This window comes from Hippopotamus amphibius, chromosome 4, assembly GCF_030028045.1.
Source record: "Hippopotamus amphibius kiboko isolate mHipAmp2 chromosome 4, mHipAmp2.hap2, whole genome shotgun sequence".
In the NCBI taxonomy this organism is placed as follows: domain Eukaryota; kingdom Metazoa; phylum Chordata; class Mammalia; order Artiodactyla; family Hippopotamidae; genus Hippopotamus; species Hippopotamus amphibius.
The window spans coordinates 117,386,068-117,409,729 of NC_080189.1; the positions used below are offsets into that span (position 1 = coordinate 117,386,068).

Below are 23,662 nucleotides of genomic sequence, written 5' to 3' on the forward strand. Positions count from 1 at the left end.
TTGGACCACTACTACTCCTTCTCTACCTGCTCAAGCTCTGAGCCAGCAGATCTTTCTTGGAATGATGCTTAATCTCCATGTTCATCTGCAATTCACTCAGAAGACATAACCTTACTTCTACAGTGGATACTAAGTCCTGGACGGGGCTTACCTCTCCTAATGCCAACTAACCTACTTGAGACTCAGGGATTTCTGGTGAATGGCTTCTTCCTGAGGCAGAATCTGAAAATATTTTGAAGGTTGAGGCAGATGTAAATCATCTGGGAGATTTTCATTATTATGGAAAAGAGATCACTTGAGGGGCCAACCTTAACTGCGGAATCTGAGGCAAGCCGGCAGCCACTGCTCTGGGAAGGATGATATGGGGCCTTACACGACCGAAGAAATGGTGCCCCACAGGATATAAAGCAGCCTTGAGGCTCCAGTCTTAACAAAGGAGAAAGGAAAGTCTGCTCTCTCCCTGCAGCAGCATTTGAACCTCCCTGACAGCCTAAAATGATCCCCACTGACATCTGCTAGCAGAAAAGCCAGATAAGAGCCTCAAAGGGGAACTCATCATGAAGATCCGGGCTAAGATGTGGGCTCCACATAAGGCTTTCGAGTGAGGAGGGGAATGTATGTGCGGCTAAAGCTAGGAGGCCCAGGTGCTTTGGAACACTGGTTGAGCTACAGGCATATGCGTGAGAACTAAAAAAGCTGCCACTTTGAAGTCTAAGTGTGTATCACCATGGAGACTGAGGAACCTGGATCAGCAAGGGCATCCTGGCAGCAAAGGTCAATCATGACCCAACTGCAGTGGTTGTTTCTTTTTTCTTTTTTTCTTTTAACATGATTTCATTAAAGGTCTTTACAGAGCAACACCCAGATTCCAGACCCAGCTGCCAAGGTGACCCTGTTAAGACCAGTTTTAATAGCAAGGCTGCAGCAACAGAATCAATGCAATCAACACAACGATGAGAATGCCCTTTCTCCCCTCCAAATTTCTTACAGAAGAGGACTGTCTCTTTGATCTTAGGGAATCCCTTAGGTTCTTGGAAAATCCAAGAGGGAGAATACAGAAGAAAGTCCCCAAGGGAATATTCAGGATTTTCTGCTGAACTAAACATTTCAAGACCCAAATAACTAGCTAGAAAAATCAGAGCTGTGACACTCTTTGTACCCCATGCCTAGGAGTTACACTTGGAATGAAATGGATAATGTTAGGACCCCTAAGGATAAAGGTTTTAAAGTCCTGAGATAAAGAATCCTGTGCCCGCTGCTGCATCTAATGGGTCTGGCCTTTTGCCTGGTTTCCAGCTGATGATGGAAACTCCGCCATTCCCAAACTGCCTGCACCAAACCAGAACTCTCACCTGTCACGTAACAGGTAACAGTTAAATGATTTTTAACCGCAGTTGAGTGATAACTGGCATTTTAATGTAAACACTTACATCTTAAAACCACTAATAAGAGCATATTCTTCTGCAGTCCATCCATAGATATCTTGAGAATAGACATCAACACCTTGCTGAAGGAGAAGCCTGACTATATCTGTTGAGTCATAATTTACAGCAAGTATGAGGGCTGTTCTAAAATAACAGAGAGAAAACTTCACCTTTAGGAAGTTTAGTTAACTTACTTAAATAGCTAATTGATATGCTTTACCAAGTTAATATCTTGCCTATTTGTGTAGAACTGACCATTTACATGTTCATGTGTTCATCTTTGTAAATCACCTCCGAGGCTAAAACGAAGGGACAAAATAGAAGCCTCCTGTCCCACTTGGATAGCACATCGTAGAAGCTGCTAATTTATAGTCCTTGATGGACAAGAAAGCATGCTGAGGTCACTTATCTGAAGCAGGTGAGTATTTAAAGGAAGAATTCCCCATATCTTCCTTAGTCTGATATAGTATACTTCAAAATCAGCTAGAGGTCAGGTTAAGGAAAAGCTATTTGCAGGCTTAAAACAATAATATTAATAATAATGGAAATAAAAAGTCATGGTTGCAGTGAAGGATGCTGATAACATGAGCCAGGCTCTAAATGAAACACTACATATGTCATCTTCCTTACACAACCACCCTTAAAGGATAGATTACTATCCTCCTTTTCCTATCAAGAAACGTATTTGCTGATAATGAGTAATGTTCCCAAGGCCATACCCCTAACAAGTAGGAAAGCCAGGAATTAAACCCAGCCTGAATCTAAAGCTCCTCACTTTCCTCTTTATCACCCACCAATGACTTGTCTTCATTAAAGGAAAGTTTATCCAATTAAAGCTACCTTTCTTCCTTCTACCCTGATCAATTAAAAATAAAAAAATAAAAATGTACTAGAAATGAAAAAGGACAAAAACTGATGAGCCCATAGTGTCTGGTAATAGTGATTAATGGTCACTCAGTGATTATAACATCAGTATTCTTCAAAGAAAGTAATTTAAAGCAAAGAGTCATTCAAAAGACACAAACCAACTCCTTTATGTTAAATATGCATCGTAAGGAAAAATATATTCAAAGTAGAGGTTAAAAAATTATTATAAAAGAATTAAGAAATTCAATGCTGCGTCATTAGGTAAATTAAAGAGTCCATACTTTTTAAAATAAAACTAATGTGAAATTCGTTAGCCATTATCAGATCATATGACCGAAAAAACAATCAGGTTGCAAATGACATCAGTCAATATTATAAAGGAATATGAATCCTGCTATATATATTATTTTTCATGATACCCAGTCAGAATAATTGCTTTTTGACCTAATGATGATGTATTGGTTATAAATTAATCTTCTTTTTAATGTAACCTTCCGTTACCACTCTAGAACAGCACAAAGATTTTTAAAAAGAAAAAGAACAAACTGCTGTACCTTTTTGTCTTATCAACTGCATGTATATTTGCTTCTTTCTTTACTAAAAATTCCACCATCTGCTCGTTGTTTTCACTTACAGCAAGTAAAAGGGGAGTCAGGTCATCCTGCAAAACAGTAAAAACAATTTATATACAATGTACAAAGCTGTATATTTCTAAACTGAATTTTAAAACTTACAATAGATTCTCTGAACTTCAACATAATAGAGAAAGTAAATAAAAGGGAGCCCCTTCCTTCCCACCCCCTTGTGCTCCTTCCTTCTCTTTAAAATGCTCCTCCTCTACCTCTTCAAAAGATGAACTGCAAAGTCATTCTCTAAAACTCACTTCCAACATTTACTGGTTCCAAGGATCTTTGTTTCTATCACAGTATTTATCAGCTATACTGTAGTTATTTTATCACTCTATTACCACTCTAAACACTCCTCCAGAGATAGTCATTTAGCTACTAAATCAATTGCATATTTTAGGGTCAATGCTGAGAAGAAAGATATAATACTGTCGGCAACATGCATAACCTATCCAAGGATAACCGGGATTAACCCCGTAAGGTTGACAGACACTCCAATGGGAATATGAGTCTTTACATGAACATGTAAAAAAAAAAGGTTTTCAAAAGAACCTACTTATAAATTCTAATTTGAAAAATTCAATCCCATTCTTAAGAGATTCTTTTAAAATATGAAATAGATTATAAATTAGACTGTCTTTAAAATTTTGAAATATTTATCAAAACAAACTATGGTACACGAATTGGAAACACAAATGCTTATGGAGGCAAAGTAGGTGACCCAAATAAGTGAAGATGCCAGGTGAGGCCAACAAATTGGAGAACACGCCCCATTCAGAAGGGGCAGCCTCTGCACGGCAGACCAAACAGTAGGATGGGCTCAAGGGGGACCAAATTTGATTCTTTAAGGGAAGTTTGAAAGGCAGATTTCTGCATGAATCCCCTAACTTTTAAATGTTGACTCAATTTGTGGAGGGAAACTAAACACACCCACGGGCCACGTTTAGTCTATAGCCCACTTGTGTTTTTATGTTTGCTGTGAGTGTTTCCAAACCAGTGGGTATAAAGTAAATATTTGTATGTAAAACCTTTCCTTTCTTTAGTATCGTGTTTTACCAAAAAAGTGGGTCCCTACATGTAATAAAAATTGCTATTAAGCCTTGTAATACCCACTTCAAGAATGTTTCCAATGCCAGTTAAAACTATAATTTCTATAATTCTCCCAGATTGTTAATCAAATGGATTATTAGTTCATAAGACTGCTGAAACGAAATTATTAAAATAATTCCCATCTGCACTGTTACTAACTTCATGGGTCTTGATGTTTAAAGCTTTCCCTTTGCTTATGCCAGGGCTCAGCGAATCTAACAGACACACTGCAAGTCTGTCATGCAGCTTTCACCAAAACAAGGTTCATGATCTGCTATTACTGCAGCCAGGAAAACCCTGTTTGTAATACACATCTGTTGACCTAATGACCTGGATGACAACAAAAGGTGCAAAGTACTTAAAGGGTCACATTCTCTTTAAATGACTCACCGTGAGCAAACTGCTAAAGACTCCCTGAGTGCCAGTGAATGATTAGTAGTTGGAAGGAAAAAGAAGTTACTCTTCAAGCCAATAGATATTGTCAGTAATATTCCTTTCACCTTCCCAATCACAGAGGTAGAGAAAGATAAAAGTCAGGCTAATATTGTTGGAAAGGAGGGAGTTGATGGAAGTAGCATCTATCAAACTCCATCTCTTCTAGAGATTTCTTACTTCTGAGATCTGTGAATTTATAAATTACACCTATCTGTTCCATTGTTCTTATCCAAGGGTTGTATCAGAATCTCAAGAAAATATTTCTAAATACACACATCCACGCCTTCCTAAATTTATTCAATCAAAATCTTCAGGGGAGAGCCTAGGCTTGTCCATTTTTTATACGTTCTCCCAGGTGACTGTGGTTCACTAGCACAATTCTAGCCGAGAATCAGTGCGGCACCCACGTCACTCTCATCTCTTACTCACATGGCCAATTCCTTCTCTCATTTGAGGGTATGAATAAAAAATGAAAAGTATAAGAGATAAGAATCACCAAAACTGCATTTAATTTTCCTGGGTAAAGAGCGGTAGAACAGGGACTAGTAAATTCAGAATGCAACTCGATCTCATTATTTATAAGCCTCTTACTTCCCATCAAGACATTCTAGATTTGCAAGCAGAGTCTAGACTCTTATCTAAGTGGTTGTTTCTGCCAAAATAGGATAATATGTCAGTTAATTATGCGTTGCTCTCTCTTATTTCCCACTTAATCACCACCTGTGCACTACCAGTCTGATTTCCTCCGAGTGCTCCTAAAATTGATCGCTAGGCAAGTTTACAATTCACTCTCTTCCCCAAAATAAGAGTTATTTTCCCTGAAAACTGAAAAACATCTTGCCTAAATACATAAGCTGAAAGGAAAAAACCAAAAACCTCTTCTTGGCATTTCCCAAGTGCTAAATTTCCAAACTGGCCTGAATATTTCAACTGCTCGCTCCTTTTCCCTTCCCTTTCTCCCTCTCATGCCTTGGGCAATGACAGAGAAATCATTTTCACATAAACCATTTTTTTATAAAATCGAAACCTGGCAACAGCAGCAAGATTTCTGGTATGTTGTAAAATGTTTTTGTTTTGTTTGAGTTTTAAGACAAAGCCTATTTCCAAGGCAAATTTGGCTTTTCTGTATTGTTTTACACTAATCCGAAAAAAAATTTGAAGGGGGGGGGAATATTTGGAAAAAAAAATTTTACCTGTAACAAAGGCAGTGTTTTCACAAATATCTGCCATAAACGCATGAAAGAAAGCTTTACCCTCTAATGCTTCTTTAGAAATAGCATGATTTAAAGTGAAATCTTAGACAATTAAGTTATTTCAAAATATTTTCACTCCGGGAAAGCTTGAACTTCCAAATAAGTAAAATTAACCCTATGTCAGCAGAGGGAGTTCCTGGTGGGGTTGCAGCGGCTGGAGGTAATGTGGGTCCTGAAGGAGAAACAGGAGGACCAGCTTTGCCATCACCTGCTCCCCACACACAGCTACAACCCCACTGAGAAGCTGCCCGAGGCTGAGCGTGGAAGACCCTAAGGTGTACATGGCGGGCCAAGGGGCCACCAGCACAAGTGAACAAACGCCCTTGTTAAACATGACCTGACCCATTTGCCCTGATCTTAGAACCTGGGGTCCTGGAGGGCTCAGGACCATGGCCTGCTGCCTCCCCTGCCCGCCTGCACTCACCCAGCTCCCCCTACTGGGTCCTGGGCCTCATTCCTGCTCCCCATTCCTGCTCCCACCCATCCCTAGCGGCACCCATTCCCTGAGCCCCTGCAAGCAGCCAACCCCCACTGTCATTTCACTCTCCCCAGGCATTCATCTTCTGTGGGCTCTGAGCCTACCACCCACTCCCAGGCACTTCCTAATGGGAAGATTTTCCTTCTGGGGTAGAAGGGTAGCTAGGAGACAGAGCTTTGCCCTTTCTGTGAGCACCGCCTTCCTCCAGCCCCCTGATTTGGCTTTGGATTTGTTTCCACGGTAACAAGGCCTGATGGATACTATTCAGTACACTTATTATAAAAACAACACCTGTAGCTAAGAAAAAACAAAAAACAACAAACCACCCCCCCCCACACACACATTAGAAATATTTTGTAAATAAAGTTGGCTGAGCTATACCTTGTTCCTGGCTTCAATATTGGCGTTGTATGAAAGCAGCTTTGCTGCAAGTGAAACATCCTGATAAGAGGCAGCATAGTGGAGAGCAGTGTTGCCACTGGCGTCCACGACATTTGGGTCGGCACCATGTTCCAGCAGAATAGCCGCACACTCCTCTTCCTGACACTGTACGGCCTGTCAGGGTTATGCCAAGAAACAGACTGTAAGTTCTAGGAATTCAAAGTAAACATTCCACAAGGTTCACCAATTCACTATATTTAAATGAGATAAATTCATTTTTATGCTAAGGAATTAAATCAAATTTATCCCCTGTTGACATGGTTGGCTACTCCATACCTTCACCAGTGCTGTCCTGTTTTCATTGTCACAGAGGTTAAGATGGCATTTTCTCTCCACCAGGAGGGTTACCACCGCCGGATGGCCATTGGCACAGGCCAAATGGAGAGCAGTCCTATGAAAGAGAGAGGAGCCTTTAGGAAACTGCAGTATACTATTTCAAAACTTAAAATTGTTCACGTAATTGAAAACATTCAATAGTATGCTATTCCTATCCCTTTAAAACAAATATTTAGATTTCTTCTGGAGAAAGAACAACATTTATTAGCTCTTCTTACTCTCCACGTTAATGAAAGGACAATCTATCTGAATACAAAGAGCATGACCTTGAGATTCAGCTCATCCTGGGTTTGAATTTGACTTTAACTCTGTTACTTATTAGCTGTCGCTTAGCCTTTCTGTGCCTCAACTTTCTCATCAACAAAATGGGAACAGAGTAGCAGTTCTCTCACAGGACATCACTGTGATGCTTAAATGAGAATCCACGCAAAGGGTTTAGAACAGCTCCTCGCACAGACAACAGCTCAACAATTGTTACGTAACGGTATCATAGTCACTACTATTACTACTATTTTACAAGGACAACATGTCAAGTAAGTAAAAGGATGTTATACTTGCTTTGCAGATATGTTTCGAGGAGTAGAGAGAACACTGTACTTCAATGATTCTAATATGCTCATTTCCCCAACATTTTAACATCTCTGACATTGGAATGAAATTTATTATTCACAATGTCTTACATTTATTATAACTGGTAGCATTTTTTGCTTGTTTCTCATTTTGCCTGTTGGTCTAATTATCGTAATGTCTTTTTGTCTAAGATTGCTTTCTTTTAAATTGAGTACAGGTGATGTATAATATTGGATGTTACAGGCGTACAACATAGTGATTCACAATTTTTAAAGGTCATACTCCATGTATAGTTATTATTTAAATATTGGCTGTATTTCCGTGTCATACAATATAACCTTGTAGCTTATTTTATACCTAATAGTTTGGACCTCTTAATCCTTTACCACTTATGCTGCCCCTTCCCCCTTCCCTCTTCCCACTGGTAACCACTGGTTTGTTCTTTATAACTGTGAGTTGGCAACATTTTAAAAAATTTCTCATCACTGTTATTCATCTTTACAAACTTTGCAAAGGGAAAATGGTTTCTCATTCTTCTTCAACTTATATTCCTTTTCTTATCAGAAATGCTAAATATTTTTTCCTATACCCATTGGTCACTTATAGATATGCAAAAAAGTACTCTGCCCAATTTCAAATTAGAGGTTTTTTCCCTTAATGATTTCAAAGACTTCTCTGTAAAATGAAGACGTATTTTTTGTCTGATACAAATATGCTGTCAATATTTTAAAAGTGCATTGTCTTTTACTTTGTTAATCTTATTTTCCAATTATAATTTCTTTATGTTGTTTAATCAACCTCCAGAATTCTTGCGTTTGAAGTCATTCTGAGGAAGGTCTTTGTCAGTACAAAAAAAATGTATAAATAGGAATCTGTGTTTTCTTCTGGTACTTTTCTCACTTTGTGTATTTAAAAATTTTGGTCTGTACTCCATCTGAAACTTATTTTTGTGCGATAAAAATCTAGTTACTTTTCTCTAAATAGTTACCAGGTTATTTCTCCACCATTTACAAACAACTTATCTTTTCCTTGTAATATGAAACATCATCAGTTCAAGTTCTAAAGTCTTACATATATTTGGAAGTTTGGGCATTTTCTATTCTGTTCCATTCACTTATCTGTCTTTTCAGTTGTTAGTACACAAATAATTTGTGGGAACTTACAGCACATTTTGATATCTAGAAGGGCAAATCTTTGCCTACTATACAAAACTATTAATTTCATCACAACAAAGAAAGCAAGCATGTGTAATTCAAAATTGTTAAAACCACGATATGTTTATTCGGCTTAAATACGGGAAGACCATACATTGTAAGAAAATGAGTCTTCCTATTCAGGGACACAGCCATCTTGCCACTTCAAAGCTGCTTTCTAAGGTCCCTCAGTAAAGACTATATATGCATAGGTGTACATTGATATAAAACGGATATTGGATTGTATCCGAAGACTTTTTAGTCCAGAAGTTGATCTGTTGTGGGAATTATTTTTCTCATTATACACTCTTCTGTAATATGTAATATGATGGTTTAAAAATGTGTACTTAAAAATAAGATGCTGTTCAACCTAAATGTCCATCAACAGACGAATGGATAAAAAAGATGTGGTACATATATACAATGGAATATTACTCAGCTGTAAAAAGCAATGAAACTGGGACATTTGTAGAGACATGGATGGACCTAGAGACTGTCATACAGAGTGAAGTGAGTCAGAAAGAGAAAAACAAATTTCGTATATTAACATATATATGTGAACTATAAAAAATGGTACCTATCAACCGGTTTGCAAGGCAGAAATAGAGACACAGATGTAGAGAACAAACATATGGACACCAAGTGGGGAAAGCGGGGAGGGTTGGGGGGGAATAAACTGGGAGATTGGGATACCAAATTGTACACTCTAAATATATGCTGTTTATTGTCTGTTAACTGTATCTCAATAAAAGTTCTTAAAATAAATAAATAAATAAATAAATAAAAATAAGATGCTGTTCATGCTTAATTTCATTTCTGTGGTTACTGACATTCAGTTAGACGACTTTAAAACTGTCAGTATAAGAGGAATTATGAGCGGGCCCAAAACCAGCTAAGGCTTTAGCTTTGCTGCCTACAAAGTCTGCGGGACGCTGGACCCCACACAGGCGTCCGCGAGCCTCGGAGGGGAAACTGACAGGAGGGGCCCCTCCCAGGCCCGCCCCGGTTACCTGTTCATCTTGTCCTTGTCGTTCAAGCCATTCTTCCTGAGCAGCAGAATCTGCTGCACTTTGGCTACGTTGCCCACGCTGGCAGCTCTGTGGATCTTCCCGAGGTCCTTGTCTCGGATGTGGTACCCGGGCAGGGAGCCGACTTTGTCACGGCTCTCTCTCCGCGGTCCGGTGGAGGAGCCCAAGGGCGACCCGCCCTTCTTACTCCCGAAGCCAAAAATCTTCTTCATCGTAGAGCCTCCAGGCTTCAAACACACCTCACCCCCCCTTCGGCTCCTCACCGTCCCCTGAGCCCAACAGCAGCGCTACAGATAAGCCAACGCGGTCTCGCCACAACATCCCAGCCGGGAAGCTCGGCGGATTCCAATCCTTCAGCCCAGGATAACCGTAACCAAGCGATACCGCTAAACACTGCGCGTGCGCCCCTCGGAAGAAGGCGTCCCTGCGCGTGCGCACAGAGGCCCGGACAGCCAGAGTGCCTAGTGCGCATGTGCAAGGCCCAGGCGTCTCAAATCTCTGCGATTGCTTGTGCGCAGCGGCGTTCCTTTCAAACGTTGGTGAGTTGGCTGAGAGTTTGGGGATGTTTGTAAAAGTTAGAATCGCGCGTGAGAAAGGGGTCTTCCCTTGCGACTGGGGCTAGAGTGGCGTGGAGCTTCAGGATGCTGAAGGCCTCGTCCCCCAGAGAGCTCCCCTAAAAAAAAAAACTCTCTAAATCTCCTTATTCCTCAGTTTATTACTTTTCACATCCCTCTGGGCCCCAGCCGGTCTCCATGGAATTTAGCAGATGTCACTACAGAAAGCTGTTTTCATGGTTCCAGAGATTATGGCAGCAGGTGTAATCAAGTGCAAACTTAGGAGAAACCAACGTGGGTTTTCCAGATGAAATGAAAACGCGTTTCTGCATGCCCCCTGACCCTCCCCTGTAGCCCAGCCTTTCGTCTACACATTTTCTTCACTTTTAGTTTTTGCTTTTATTTTCCCCCAATTAAATCTTTAATCGAAGATTTATTTCGGAGCATGGTGTAACATTTGAGAACTTTTTAAAAAATGGTTATTCACTTGTCCCAAATAGTCCATCTTTTCTCACCTAGTTAAAAATACCACTTAATCTTACATTTAATTTTCGGATTTTTTTCTGTTTCTGGGTTTTCCATTCTGTTCCACCGAATGGTCGGCTTCTTCTAGCATCAGTAGTATATAAAATATAAATATCTCTTACAGGTCCAAAATTCCCCTCCTTATTATTCCTTTTCGGTATTCTCTTGGAAATGTTTACCTCTGCATTATTTGAGATAGATTTTAAAGCACTATGCCAAGTTAAGGAGAGTTCTTAGTGAGATTTTGATTGTAATTAGATTAAGAGAATTAACTTTGAGAATCAGTCTCTTGTATCAGTGTATCCAGGAACATGTTCTGTCTCTCAGTTTGTCTTATTTTATGTCTTTCATTAGCCTTTAGTAGCTTTTTTCCTTATGTAAATCCTGGATATATTTACACCACTTGATATGTTTATATCTGGGCTTTTTTCTACTTTTTTATTGTGATGGTATATTATTCATTATAATTTGTAAATGATTATTGATATCTGTGTATTCTTTTGACAACCAGAGTGAGGAACTTTTTTAAGCTAATTTTGTAACAGGAGAAAGAGTTGACAGTTTCTGGTGGTACTTAAGGAAAGGCACAAACGGGTTGGTATATATTTCACCAGAAAGATGTAATATTGAAGAATAGTATGCAGATGAAAAAAAATCGAGTAGAATGCAAACAAGATGGGCTGTTTTTATTGAAGTATAAGATCATTGCTACAAATTTAAAAAACCAGTACAGGTAAATTTCCCTAAAATCCTGTTAGCCAAAATTTTTAGTAATTAGTTAACTAATAGAGACATCTACTTTTGTGTTTCCTCTTAATAGTCTCTTTGCTCCTTTGCTCTATCCACCCAAATCTGCTTTCCACTCCTAAGTCTAATCATCATAGTGACCTTGTGGAATCTAATCATCTTAATTTTTATGAAGCCTCTTATGTTTTGTACTTGTTCCATATTCTTTAAAATTTCCCAAACTTTAATCTTTTCCCGTGCTTCCATCTTTATCTGCAGTTTGTGTGTTTCCATCTTTGTTCCATTTCTTAGGAATAAAACAAAATAGGTTGACTCTGTACTGGTATAAGCAGGAGACTGTATACAGATACTCCTTTTAATGTAGTGCTTGATCCAGTAATTATACAATTACTGTAATTATACAGTTACAATACAATTGGACCAAACCTGGTATTGTGGGTGAAACAGACAGAAGCAGAAGCAGGCTCACGACAACAGTTAACACAAAACCAGCTAACCCAAAACTCACCAGGTTCCTATTACATTTGTTAATGATTTCAAGATCAAAATCATGTTAATGATTTTCAGAATTTTGATTAACCAAATTAAAAAGTAACATACCACCATTGCACAAGATGTACCAGCAAAATTTGAAAGTTTGGCAGCCATATGTTACAGCAAGACAAATGCACAGATATTAATTTTGGTACTTATTCTTCAGAGGCCATTTAATGCCATTTTGTGCTTTGTAGGTTGAATGATATGACAACAAATTGTTTGGAATTAGTGATTCAGAAGCCAAGTGTCTAGAACTTCAGCAGAAATTGCTGCTGGAGTGCACTGAAGAGCTCTGGAGAGAGGCAGGGTCCCTATTGAAGGGATGGCTGTTTCCAGGATAGTGTCTTCACTGGTGAAAGGGCAATGAACAAAAATAAAAACAAAAAAACACTTCTCAGGACTATCCAGCTTAGCTAGATGAAATGGTTTTGATGTGTGTGACTGGTTTCAACTCCAATCACCAAGCATTTGCTTTCTACAATAGCCCTACCAGAAAATTACCTTTTGTCCTCTGTTTGTCTCCACCGTATCCCCCAGGCTCATTAGTTGTGGTGCACGGGCTCAGTAGTTGTGGCACATGGGCCTAGTTGCTCTGTGGCATGTGGGATCTTCCCGGACCAGGGATTGAACCCATGTCCCCTGCATTAGCAGGCAGATTCTTAACCACTGCGCCACCAGGTAAGTATTATCGTAGCAGTTTATAGCTGGAAAAAATTTTCATCCTCTCCCTACCTTCGCCACCTAGCCAAAGCAGACACCATCTGTGACTCCTGAGATTCTGTAGGCAGACTGGGGCATTTGTAAGTTTTCTTTGTAACTCTCAAACACTGAAACTCATTAGGAATGCAAGTTAAAATTTCAGCTGGTTTACTTCCATACTTCTCCCCATTGGAGTCCAGACTAAGCCCCATGTCCCTGACCCCCAGCATTGTGAGGGATGGATCATCATCTGGCAGCGTGCCTACTTTAGTCCTTCCCACAAGGGGCTTTGCTTCCTATGAGGAGAAAGCAGCTGTTGGTACTGAGCTTATTTTCTCATGCCTACAGTCAGTCACGAATGCATTTCCATCTACAAGAAAAATGGGTGGCATCTCTACTTCATAAAGTCTTAAGCCGTTTTTGTTTGCTCCAGAACTTATGCCATCGGACCTCTTAGTTTTATAGGGAGTTGATGCCAAGAGAGTTGTTATGGCCAAACCCTTTGTCGCCAAACTTTTTTCACTGGAGACAAATTAGGTGGCTCAGTGTCCAACCTGGGACCCAAGTGGTTTCTAAGAGGGGAAGGAGGTAGGACAAAAGCTTAGCATCACCCCTCAGAACCTTGCATGTGGGGGACCCAGTGTTAGGAGAGTGAGGCATACCTACATCCACTCTCACTACTAAGGTCTTCCTTGTTTCATATTTATTTTCTTATTTATGTTTTCTGACTTTTCAGCAATAAATATATGTTGCTTTTGCATAGACATAAAGTGACTTGTTTCTAGTTAAAATAAGAAAATAGCTTTAAATGTGTTTAAAGAAAAGATAAATTCTATTACATTATATAATTAGTAAATATAAAAATATAACTATTAAATACTAGCCTACAGAAGAATAAGCATATTATTGGAAAACAGTAAGAGGTGAGAACTTATTAACATAACAGAAACCATACATATCAAAGAGAATATGGATTATTAATAAATGGTTTGAGAAAAATCAATTAGTGATAAGAAGTTAACTACACATCTCAACATATACACCAAAATAAACTCGATTAGTAAAAGTTAGTCTTTTTAATGAAACCATTAAATATTTTAGAAGAAAATATGGATGAGTGGTATTATTTATAAGTTTTAGATTTTTTCAAACAAAAACAATGGAAGTTAGAAAATATCAATACCTTTGGCCACATAAAATTTGTCACCAAAAAATTTAGTGTAGGGCATTCCCTGGCGGACCAGTGGTTAAGACTCGGCACTTTCACTGCTGGGGCTCAGGACCAACCCCTGGTCAAGGAACTAAGATCCCACAAGCTGTGCAGTGCGGCCACCAAAAAAAATTAAGAATTTAGTATAAATGCAAATATAGTTAAAGTATTAACATGAATAATTAACAAAACATTCTGACTTTGTTTACAATCAAGGAACTAAATTTTTTTTTGATGATGAAAGGATACAATCAGTTCACAAATTAACCGTGGGTACCAGAAACTTTCTGCTCTTAGTTGACAGGGATAGTGGTTCCACTTCATCACCTTGCCTCAAGACAACATTTGCTTGTCAGTTCTTGTGATAATTTAATCCACTGAAATCTTGGTATTCTCACTACCTTACAGGTCATCAAATTTACCCATTATGTGGATGAACTCAATCTGATGGTATTGGGTGCATAGGAAATAGGAGATAGTTTGAAAGTCCTAGTAAAAATTTATTTTCCCACTGTTAAAATTTATGTTAATCCTCTTTAAAAAAAAATCAGCATTATCCATTTAAAGAAATATTTCCTCCAGAGTTAAGCACAAATGCAAAATATCATCCTGGCATTACAAGTAATTTACAAACTATAATGTTAACGTTGTAATCAGTTTTAACAGTGACCAACAGCTTTGGTGGATAAATGAAATTTGTGATTTGGGGTAGTAAGAAGTATAGTAAACAGCTCACTTATAGAAAAGGTGTATTGGAAAGAGAAGGGAAGGGGCGGGGAGGGGAGGGGTATATTTTTTATAAAACCTAACCAAGAGAGATATTCTTTTTACTTTATATGTACTCCGCTAACAACTCTTTCTTTAAATTTTATATGAGAGGATTTGAGATTTTATGGCACTAAGAAGAAGCATGAACTTAAGAATCTTAAAAATCTAACAAGGATGAAAAAGCATCCAGAAAGCAGAACCAGGGCACAGGTATGCACCTGCCCTCCTGTAAACTTCCAAAACAGGAAAAAAAAAATCATATTAAGTTTTAATAAATTTTGAAGTCAGTTTTCTTTGTACTGTAATACTATAAAACATTATCTTTCACCAAAGTTAAAAATAAAAAATCGTGAACCTTTTGGCCTAGCAGAGTTAATACTGACAACATGCTTCTACCTGACGGGTACTATGCACCCTCCACCCAGGGGAAACATTGTGCACCAGGCTTTGCATAGCTTGATTCACAAATTGCTTATAATCACTCAGTCATTTCATATTTTTGGTTGTAGTTGATCTGGATTTCTTTTTAGATACCAATGCTTATTTTCAAATTACCAACCATTGGTCTTTAACATGCCTCAGGACTGTGAATGGAGGCAACTGGTTGATCAAAGATAAAATACATCTTGTGTGAAATTAATCTCACATGTGCAGGTCTTAAAGTTATCTTTTTATCCACTTAACACATCCTTCTGTGTAAAAGATACTGTTAGCCTGGCACTCGAGCCTACCTTGAATAATTTACCTTCCAAAAAAGAAGGCAGATATTCCTCAGCAAGCAGACATTCCATCTTCTTTACTGTTATACTCACTGGGATATTTTCAAAGATGAAAAAATTGCTTACTACTCATATTCTCTATGGCATTATTTAACCTTCTATGGAGAGTCTGATCCATCTATTCCAGTGCTCTGCCTGATGGGGCAATTAGGATCAGTCTACTGGATGCCTATTATTCTTTCATTCACTGAAAATCTGTTAGCTGACTACCTATGAAGCACTCCATTTAGTCTTAGAGATAAAAGTGTTCAAGTTTTCTTCCTAGAACTCAACACCAGGTGGGAAGAGGCAGCCACAGAGAACAGCTTCTTACAAACGTACAAATCAAACGCTACAGAGAAAGAGAAAACAGTTGGACATGTAGCCTTGGAAAAGGGCTACAGAGAAAGACTAAGAAGCCATCAGCATACAGATGATAGAAAAATACGGAGAGAAGTTAAAAGGACCAAGGATAGAACCTTAGAGTTTTACCAACATGAAAGGCGGAGCAAAAAATAAGGATCCCACAAGATAACTCCTGAATTTTAACATAATCATAAAAATGTTATCCACAGAATAAAGGGAGAAATAAAAGTTATAATCAACTAAAAGTGGTTTCTCTTATCCCTCTTTAATAATAGTATAAATAGATCATTCTACTAAATCCCTGGATTAGCTATTTCAGTATTAACAGTATTAAATGGATAATGATTATGGAAATATAATGACTAAATTGCATAGGAATTTTAAGGGGAAAGACTACGAAGCCATAATATAGTGTAACCAAAATCATATAAGGGAGAGGAGGGAAAAAATATTAAAAATACCAAGACATTTATGTTGCTTCCATGTCCTGGCTATTGTAAAATTGTGCTGCTTTGAACACGGGTGCATGTATCCTCTCAATAAATGTCCACTGACAGATGCATGGATAAAGATGTAATATATAAATATATATACCCAATGGAGTATTACTCAGCCATAAAAAAAAGAAAGAATGCCATTTGCAGCAACATGGATAGACCTAGAAATTATCATATGAAGCAAACTAAGTCAGAGAAAGACAGATATCATTATATCACTTATATGTGGAATCTTAAAAAAAATGATACAAATAAACTTATTTATGAAGCAGAAATAGACTCACAGACATAGAAAACAAACTTATGGTTACCAAAGGGGATAGTGGGGCAGGGGAGATAAATTAGGAGTTTGGGGTTAACATATACATACACTATATATATATATAAAGTAGATAAACAAGGACCTACTATATAACACAGAGAACTATGTTTTGTAATAACCTATAATGGAAAGGAATCTGAAAAAGGATATATATATATAACATTTTGCTGTACACTTGGAACAAATACAATATTGTAAATTAACTATACTCAATAAAAATTTTTAAAAATACCAGGACAGTAGAAGCTTTGTTAAAGTTATTCACACACATATCCTATACATGATTATTACAGAAATTATACAAATATGCCAATTTTGAAAAATCTTATGAATAGAATTATATTACCCAAAAAAGTTGTTCAGACAAAAATCTGTTAATATATGTCACCACTATTTTTGATTCCTGGGATATAATTAGAAGGACATCATCTCCCACTACCCTTTTAAACATTCAGAGGTTCTTCTAACCCAGGCTGAAAACCCTTACTCTCAAGTAATAAGTCCAGAGTTGCTTTAACTCACAAAGCACTGAAAAAGACTGTCTGGCCCCACATAACTATAAAAACGCCAAGTCAAACAGCTCAGCCACGCTACAGGTGGACCGCTTGCAACAGGGGTGGAAGACTGGCACGGTCCTCTTTTCCTTTCCTGCCTCATCCTGTCATTTCTTCTTCAGCTGGCTAATTATGGTTTCTGACACTGCCAGGATCAAAACTGCAGGGGGTGATGGAGTTCTTATGTGAGATGGTTTTCAGCAGTCTGGAACTGGCAATTATTCTAAAAGCTAACTCGCTCTCAGGGGCACTTCTGTGCCCACAGCTGTTCTCACCGTAACTCCCTTGACCTAAGTGAAGGTAATCCATTCTTTCTCCTTAGCTCTTCAGGAACCCGGAGTCCCCCTTCAGATTTTCCTCTTCTGAGGCCCATTCACACCTCTCATTGGCCCTTTTGTAGTGTCCAATGTGGATCCCCCACCACGGCTCATTTCTCTCTTTCACGTTTGACCAACATCTGGTCCTCAATAAGCACTGTCTTTGTCAAAGCAAATGCTGAGAGTGCAGAACAGCCTCAACATATTAGCAGTGCTCCTCCCGTCCTGAGCCAGAGTAACTTACCAGTTCCTTCAGATTCCCGCTTCCCTGGGTATGAGTTGCATGCCTGCTTCCAGAACTGCAAGAGATTAGATTCATATTAAGCTCTCCAAACTAGGTTTTATGGTCTCTCTCTCACCCTCCCTCTTTGGCAGCTCTGTAATTTCCTTTTTTCATGAAATCCATTGTCAAATTCATAACAGATTAGCCACCCATTATATTCCCATATGAAGCACTGAAACATAAGTAAGTTTCTATTTTAAAAGGCAGGGAGGAATGTGTGTAGGGGAATCACATTCTTGCCTGAAAGAATGGGGATTCATGTGGCACAATGGAGGCAGGAGAGAATTTGCCGGGAAGTAAAATTCTCAGTTCAAATGTATCCAAATTTATGTCCACAACTAGGTGTTATTTTTTCAATCCAAAGATCAAGTCTACATTCCAACATATTTTATTAAAATATTACATACTTACATTAAGAAATATGCTTTTAACTACCCAAATTGTAATAACTCAGTATTTACTTTAAAATAAATTATGAACAAATACAAAGAATATCTAAAAATAAAACATGTATCAATTACCAAAAGTAATCAATTTAATAGGTATAGGTTACTTGTAAAGCTCTTGCATTGTGGTAGCTTTGAATGGATAGCTTTAAAACGTTTACAAGTCCTCTCGCAGTCCATTCTTACTAAATAGATTTGGTTGAAGTGATTCAGAATAAGTTGGGGAAATTCACTTTCAGCATGATGAGGGGAAGAGGTTGACAAATCATCTCCATTTCCTAAAAAGTAGCTATAAATTTGGATAAACTTTAATAAAACAGCCATTTCAGCACTCTGGAAATTAACTGAAGATCTGCAACAAACTAAAAAGTGCTTATTCATGAAAAGCAGTTCAGGAAAGAACCTGTGAGCCTGTAGGATTCCAGTGCTGCCACATCATGGGCCAGGTCTACGGGTACAGTAGTTCAACCAGGGCGACGGCAGACCCAGGGAACAAGGCTCGTTGTCACTGCCAGAAGGCACTCATTTGACTTGATGTACTGTAAATTAAAGTGGTGAGCTCAGTGGTAAGCAAACAGGGTTTGCTGAGGCTGTAGTCCTGTTTGGGGCAAAGGACAGAGTAGCTAGGGATTTCACTGGAAGTTCTGGGAGGGAAGACAGCCATCTGGGTTTGATAAGCGCTCTATATACTCCAGATGTACAGGCATGCAAAGTGGAAACTGACGCTGTTTCAAGGCACCCACAGACCGGTGGTCGCCAAAGCCTGCACATATGCACAAGGCAGAAGCAAAAAAGCCCATCAGAAAGCACAGACCAGAGCAGACTTGAAAATGTCCTGAACACTGAATGTACTTGCCAGCCCACGAAGATCCACTGGCAGAGTGGAGGCCTGACTGGTGGGGTTTGAACACAACCTCTCTCCAATCTTTCGCTAAATGCTAGGCTATGCAATCACAGCAGCAACGCTTAGGAAGCAAGATTTAACATCTTAAAGAATGAGCAGAGACATTGGTGGCTGCACACTGCCATGGAGACAGAGGTCACACATTTATTGGTGGCAAGTTACTAAATAAAACAAGAACCACCCTCTGGGGAAAAATTCAGAATTAGTAATTGCTACATTATCTAAAATTCAGTAAGATCACAAAGCAAACAAAGAAGAAAGTGTACCCTTACTGAGGAAGAAAAGCATTCAATAGGAACTGAGTATCTCCAGATGTTAGAATGAACAAAGATTTAAAAGCAGCTATTATGAACATGTTCAAAGAACTAATGGAAGTCATGTTTAAAGAATTAATGAGAGCTACAATGAAAATGATGCAATGCATGAAGATGCTCAAGAGATACAAAGTATATGAAAGAACCAAAGAGAAGCATGGAGCTAAAAATATAACATCTGAAATGAAAAATTCAGTTGAAAGAAGAAAGAATCAGTGACTTGAATAAGAATCAACAGAGAGGGGCTTCCTAGGTGGCGCAGTGGTTGAGAATCCGCTTGCCAATGCAGGGGACATGGGTTTGATCCCTGCTCCAGGAAGATCCCATGTGCTGTGGAGCAACTAAGCCCGTGCGCCACAACTACTGAGCCTGCACTTTAGAGCCCGTGAGCCACAACTACTGAGCCCATGTGCTGCAACTACTGAAGCCCACGCGCCTAGAGCCCATGCTCCACAACAAGAGAAGCCATGGCAATGAGGAGCCTACGCACCACAACGAAGAGTAGCCCCCACTCACTGCAACTAAAAAGCCTGCCTGCGCATAATAAAAAAGACCCAACACAGCCAATAAAATAAATAAATTTATATATATAAAAAAAAGAATCAACAGAGAGTATTTGATCTGAAGAGGAGAGGGAGAAAAGCAATGAAGAAAACATCAGAGACCAGATCAACATCAAGTACACCAACACATGCGAAAGGAGAACCCCAGAAGAAGAAAGAAAGGGCAAATAAATATATTTGAAGAAATAACTGCCAAAAACGTCTCAGATCTGATGAAAACAATCTACAGATCCAAGACAAATGAAAACATATGTCCACACAAAAGACACGTATACACACAGAGAGAAGGGGAGGGAAGGAGGGAGGAGAAGAGAAAGCGAGCAGGGGCAATAAAAACCTGGGGCAGATGAAAATAACTGGTGAATCTGAATCAAGGGTATATGGGAGTTCCTTGTATTATTCTGGTAACATTGCTCTTCTAAGTTTGAAAGTACATCAAAATTTTAAATTACCCAAACAAAAGGGCAAGAATATCATGTAGCAAGCTCCCTCTACCAACCTCAATGAAGACCATATACAACTTAAAAGTTACTAGAAAACCGTAGGTAATTTTAATAAAATCACTTCAAGAATATAATTTGGTTGTAAAACCAATACAATGTGCTCTAAAATAATTTTTCTACTGAGTTAAATAAAGTCATCTGTAAATCCTGTAACAACACATTCATATTCACAAAATCTGACTGAAAAATAAACACAACTTTCCATTTCTAACACAGAGTAAGTCAAAAGTTCACTCTGAACGGGACTGAGTTTTTGGTTTTATTTTGGTTTCAATACCAAGCATAATTACATAGTTATTCAGAATTCGAGGTGTGTTACTTGTTTATTTAACAAAATACTGTTGCTCTGAAATAAACTTCATTTTCAGAGTCATAGTAATGTTTAAAAAAAAAAAAAAACCACGAAAATGCAAGCTGCATTTTTAAAAGCTTATAATCATTTAAATTCTGATTGTATCTATAGGTTCACAATTCTCTACTCCTAGATTTTTTTAAAAAACACTTTATACATGGTCAATCTAGATGATAATTAAGTGTATCTTAATGAAGTTTCCACTGATGTATGTAGAAATATGATTTACCAATAGCCAAATAGCATCATTTCTTTATCAAAGATAAATGGTACTATCTAGAAATAGACAATCCTTCAAGAATTTTACTTTACTAAGTAAAAATACTTCCCAAGGGCTAAAGGCACAATTTCTGTTCACATCTAGCACTGTAACCAACCATAAAACCATTACTTTTTTCCAACTTAATAACCAACTGACATTTTTCAAACAAGCTGTTTTCAATCCTTGATAGTTCTTTATTTTCTTTAATAAATTTGCTATTTGCAATGTGTCCATCATGAGAATAATCAAAATTAGATAAATGTGACAAAAGATTGACAGTGTTTCACACCCTTGAGTGATACCAAGTCAAGAATGAGAGAAAAGTGTTGCAAAATAAGACTACCGCAATGCTACTTATGGTCTTGCAATAAACCATCAATGCATCCATTTCGAGAGCTATCATCTCACTTCTAATTTCTTCCCCTCAAGAACAATTTGAATCTCTTTGGCATCCAAAGTCTCATAGGTCAATAAAGCTTCTGCTAAATTCTTGTGCTCTTTTGCGTGAGTCTTCAAGATATGTTTTGCTCGCTCATATGAATCCTGAAATACAAAGCAGATATGTAAGAGGCAGAAGCCTTAGGAGAAGCAAAAACTGTAAATGAGAAAAAAGCCTTCATGTACCCTAAAAAAAATGCAAAATCTATTGATTTCTATTTATGAGAGATAAAAGCATTTAAAAGCTTGGTTCCCTGAAGATAAATTTCATACTTTCAAATGTTGTACTTTTAACCTTAAAATCTATCATATAGATAACTGAGGACTACTTAGAAAAAAAGCTACTTAAGAAATAAAGTATACATTGTACTTATCTGCTTTCTAAATAAGGTCTGTGAACACAGAAATCTATTTCTCTATTCAATATACATGCTAAAAGGAAAGGGAGTTTATTCCTTTTGCCTCTTGAGAATTCACCAATTTACTCAATCTAGAATGGCCAGAAAAGACATACATTTCCATTCTTTTACTTGGTAACATACTCACTTCTCCATACTGTAACACAGGATCATTACAGGTGATCTTGACTTTCATACATTTGATGTTTGTTTGTTTTTTTTTTTGCAATACACCTTGAACTTGTCACTTAAATCCTTCAACTCTCTTTCCAAAGATGAGTCTGAATTAAGTCTATCAGCTTATGAATAACAGCAGTAATAACAGTTCATTTTTGGCAATGTCACATTTGCCTATACAATGTCTATGCCAATATTTGAATATCTAATCATATTTTTGCCCTTATAAAACTGGGTAGAAAATGTAAAAATGAATTTACCAACACAAAGAAGCATAGGTCATATAAACACAATACGCTCACTAGACATTCTAAATATAACCATTATGTCCAAGTGAAATAATCAAGTTAAAGAAAATACATAAAATATTAGAAATATATCATGGAATATTATAGCTAAAAATCAAGGATAAATTACTGATAAGTTTAAAAACTTTCTTGGAATGAAGCCCTTACTTTATAACATGCCCTCAAGTGGCATTCACTTATTCACTCTTATCCCAGAGACTTCAGGGTAAAAAGGTGAGCTCTTGGTTCCCTCATCACTTCCAGACCATGACTACACTACTCTCTTCTGCACAGCACAATTCCTTTGAAGTTCCTACCATTTGACTGTAGCCCTCTCCAAGCCTCCACTGTGCCATCTCCTTCCTGAATACCATCCTCATTCACTGAAGACTTCTGGCCCTCAGCTCGGCTCCCTCTCCATGAAGACCTGCCTCATGCACATCTGAATGCAACACATTCAACCGCTGCACTAAGCTCCAGACCCAACCTGAAGTCTTCACTAAGGTGCCTCAAATTCAACTCATGATCTACCCACTTCCCAGCCTTGGCCCAGCTCCAGTGTTTTCTCAGTACAGGGCACAAACAACATAGAGTGGCATGAGGCAGAAATCTAAAAAACAGCTTTGTATTAGCGGCTCTCTCAGCCAAAACACAATAGTATGCTGCTTGGGCTACATCAGTGTCTTCTGAATGCAACAATGTTTCTCAGCTTCTACTCTCACCACTCTAATCCAAGCATGGATTTCACCATGACCAGATCTGTCACAGTACCAACGATCTCATCTCACAGACTTTATTTTTACACATTCCTGTTGTGCTTACTCTATATTCTCAGCATTTGGACACTAGTAGGAACAAAGCAAATAACCATATGTCAGAGTGGGAGAGCCAGGGAGTCAAATAATCAACATTCCCCATTCTAATACCTCTTATGATTTTACAGCTAAAGTATCAACAGAACTGAGTATTTAAATCACAGATATGAACTGTTCTCAGCCTATGGCCAGAAGAAAATAAAGATCAAGTCTATGACCAGAGGTTCCAGTGTAGGTCAAAGACCCAGTCTATGGCATATTTTAATCATGGTGGTAATGATGCACCTATTAACTTTAATAGATATAGTGACATTTCTAAAGAACAG

The 23,662-nt window shown here is 38.2% G+C and overlaps 2 protein-coding genes across 10 annotated transcripts in view; both read right to left on the reverse strand.

Moving 5' to 3' along the window:
- Positions 1 to 10,112, reverse strand: part of ANKRD26 (ankyrin repeat domain containing 26) — a 74,188-nt gene extending 64,076 nt beyond the window's left edge. For 6 of the 9 annotated variants that reach the window (XM_057732817.1, XM_057732813.1, XM_057732816.1 and 3 more), the window contains exons 1-5: positions 9,723 to 10,112; positions 6,890 to 7,004; positions 6,554 to 6,727; positions 2,846 to 2,952; positions 1,431 to 1,568 (exon numbers count right to left, since the gene is read on the reverse strand). In XM_057732817.1, the coding sequence (XP_057588800.1) occupies positions 1,431 to 1,568; positions 2,846 to 2,952; positions 6,554 to 6,727; positions 6,890 to 7,004; positions 9,723 to 9,952 (764 nt within the window). In that variant the 5' untranslated portion in view covers positions 9,953 to 10,112. The remainder of the gene's footprint in view (positions 1 to 1,430; positions 1,569 to 2,845; positions 2,953 to 6,553; positions 6,728 to 6,889; positions 7,005 to 9,722) is intronic. The other 3 variants (XM_057732814.1, XM_057732821.1, XM_057732820.1) reach the window with 1 other exon arrangement.
- Positions 10,113 to 21,392: 11,280 nt separating this feature from the next.
- Positions 21,393 to 23,662, reverse strand: part of YME1L1 (YME1 like 1 ATPase) — a 31,208-nt gene continuing 28,938 nt past the window's right edge. Inside the window, exon 19 of the mRNA XM_057732822.1 lies at positions 21,393 to 21,764. Coding sequence (XP_057588805.1) covers positions 21,621 to 21,764 — 144 coding nt within the window. The 3' untranslated portion in view covers positions 21,393 to 21,620. The remainder of the gene's footprint in view (positions 21,765 to 23,662) is intronic.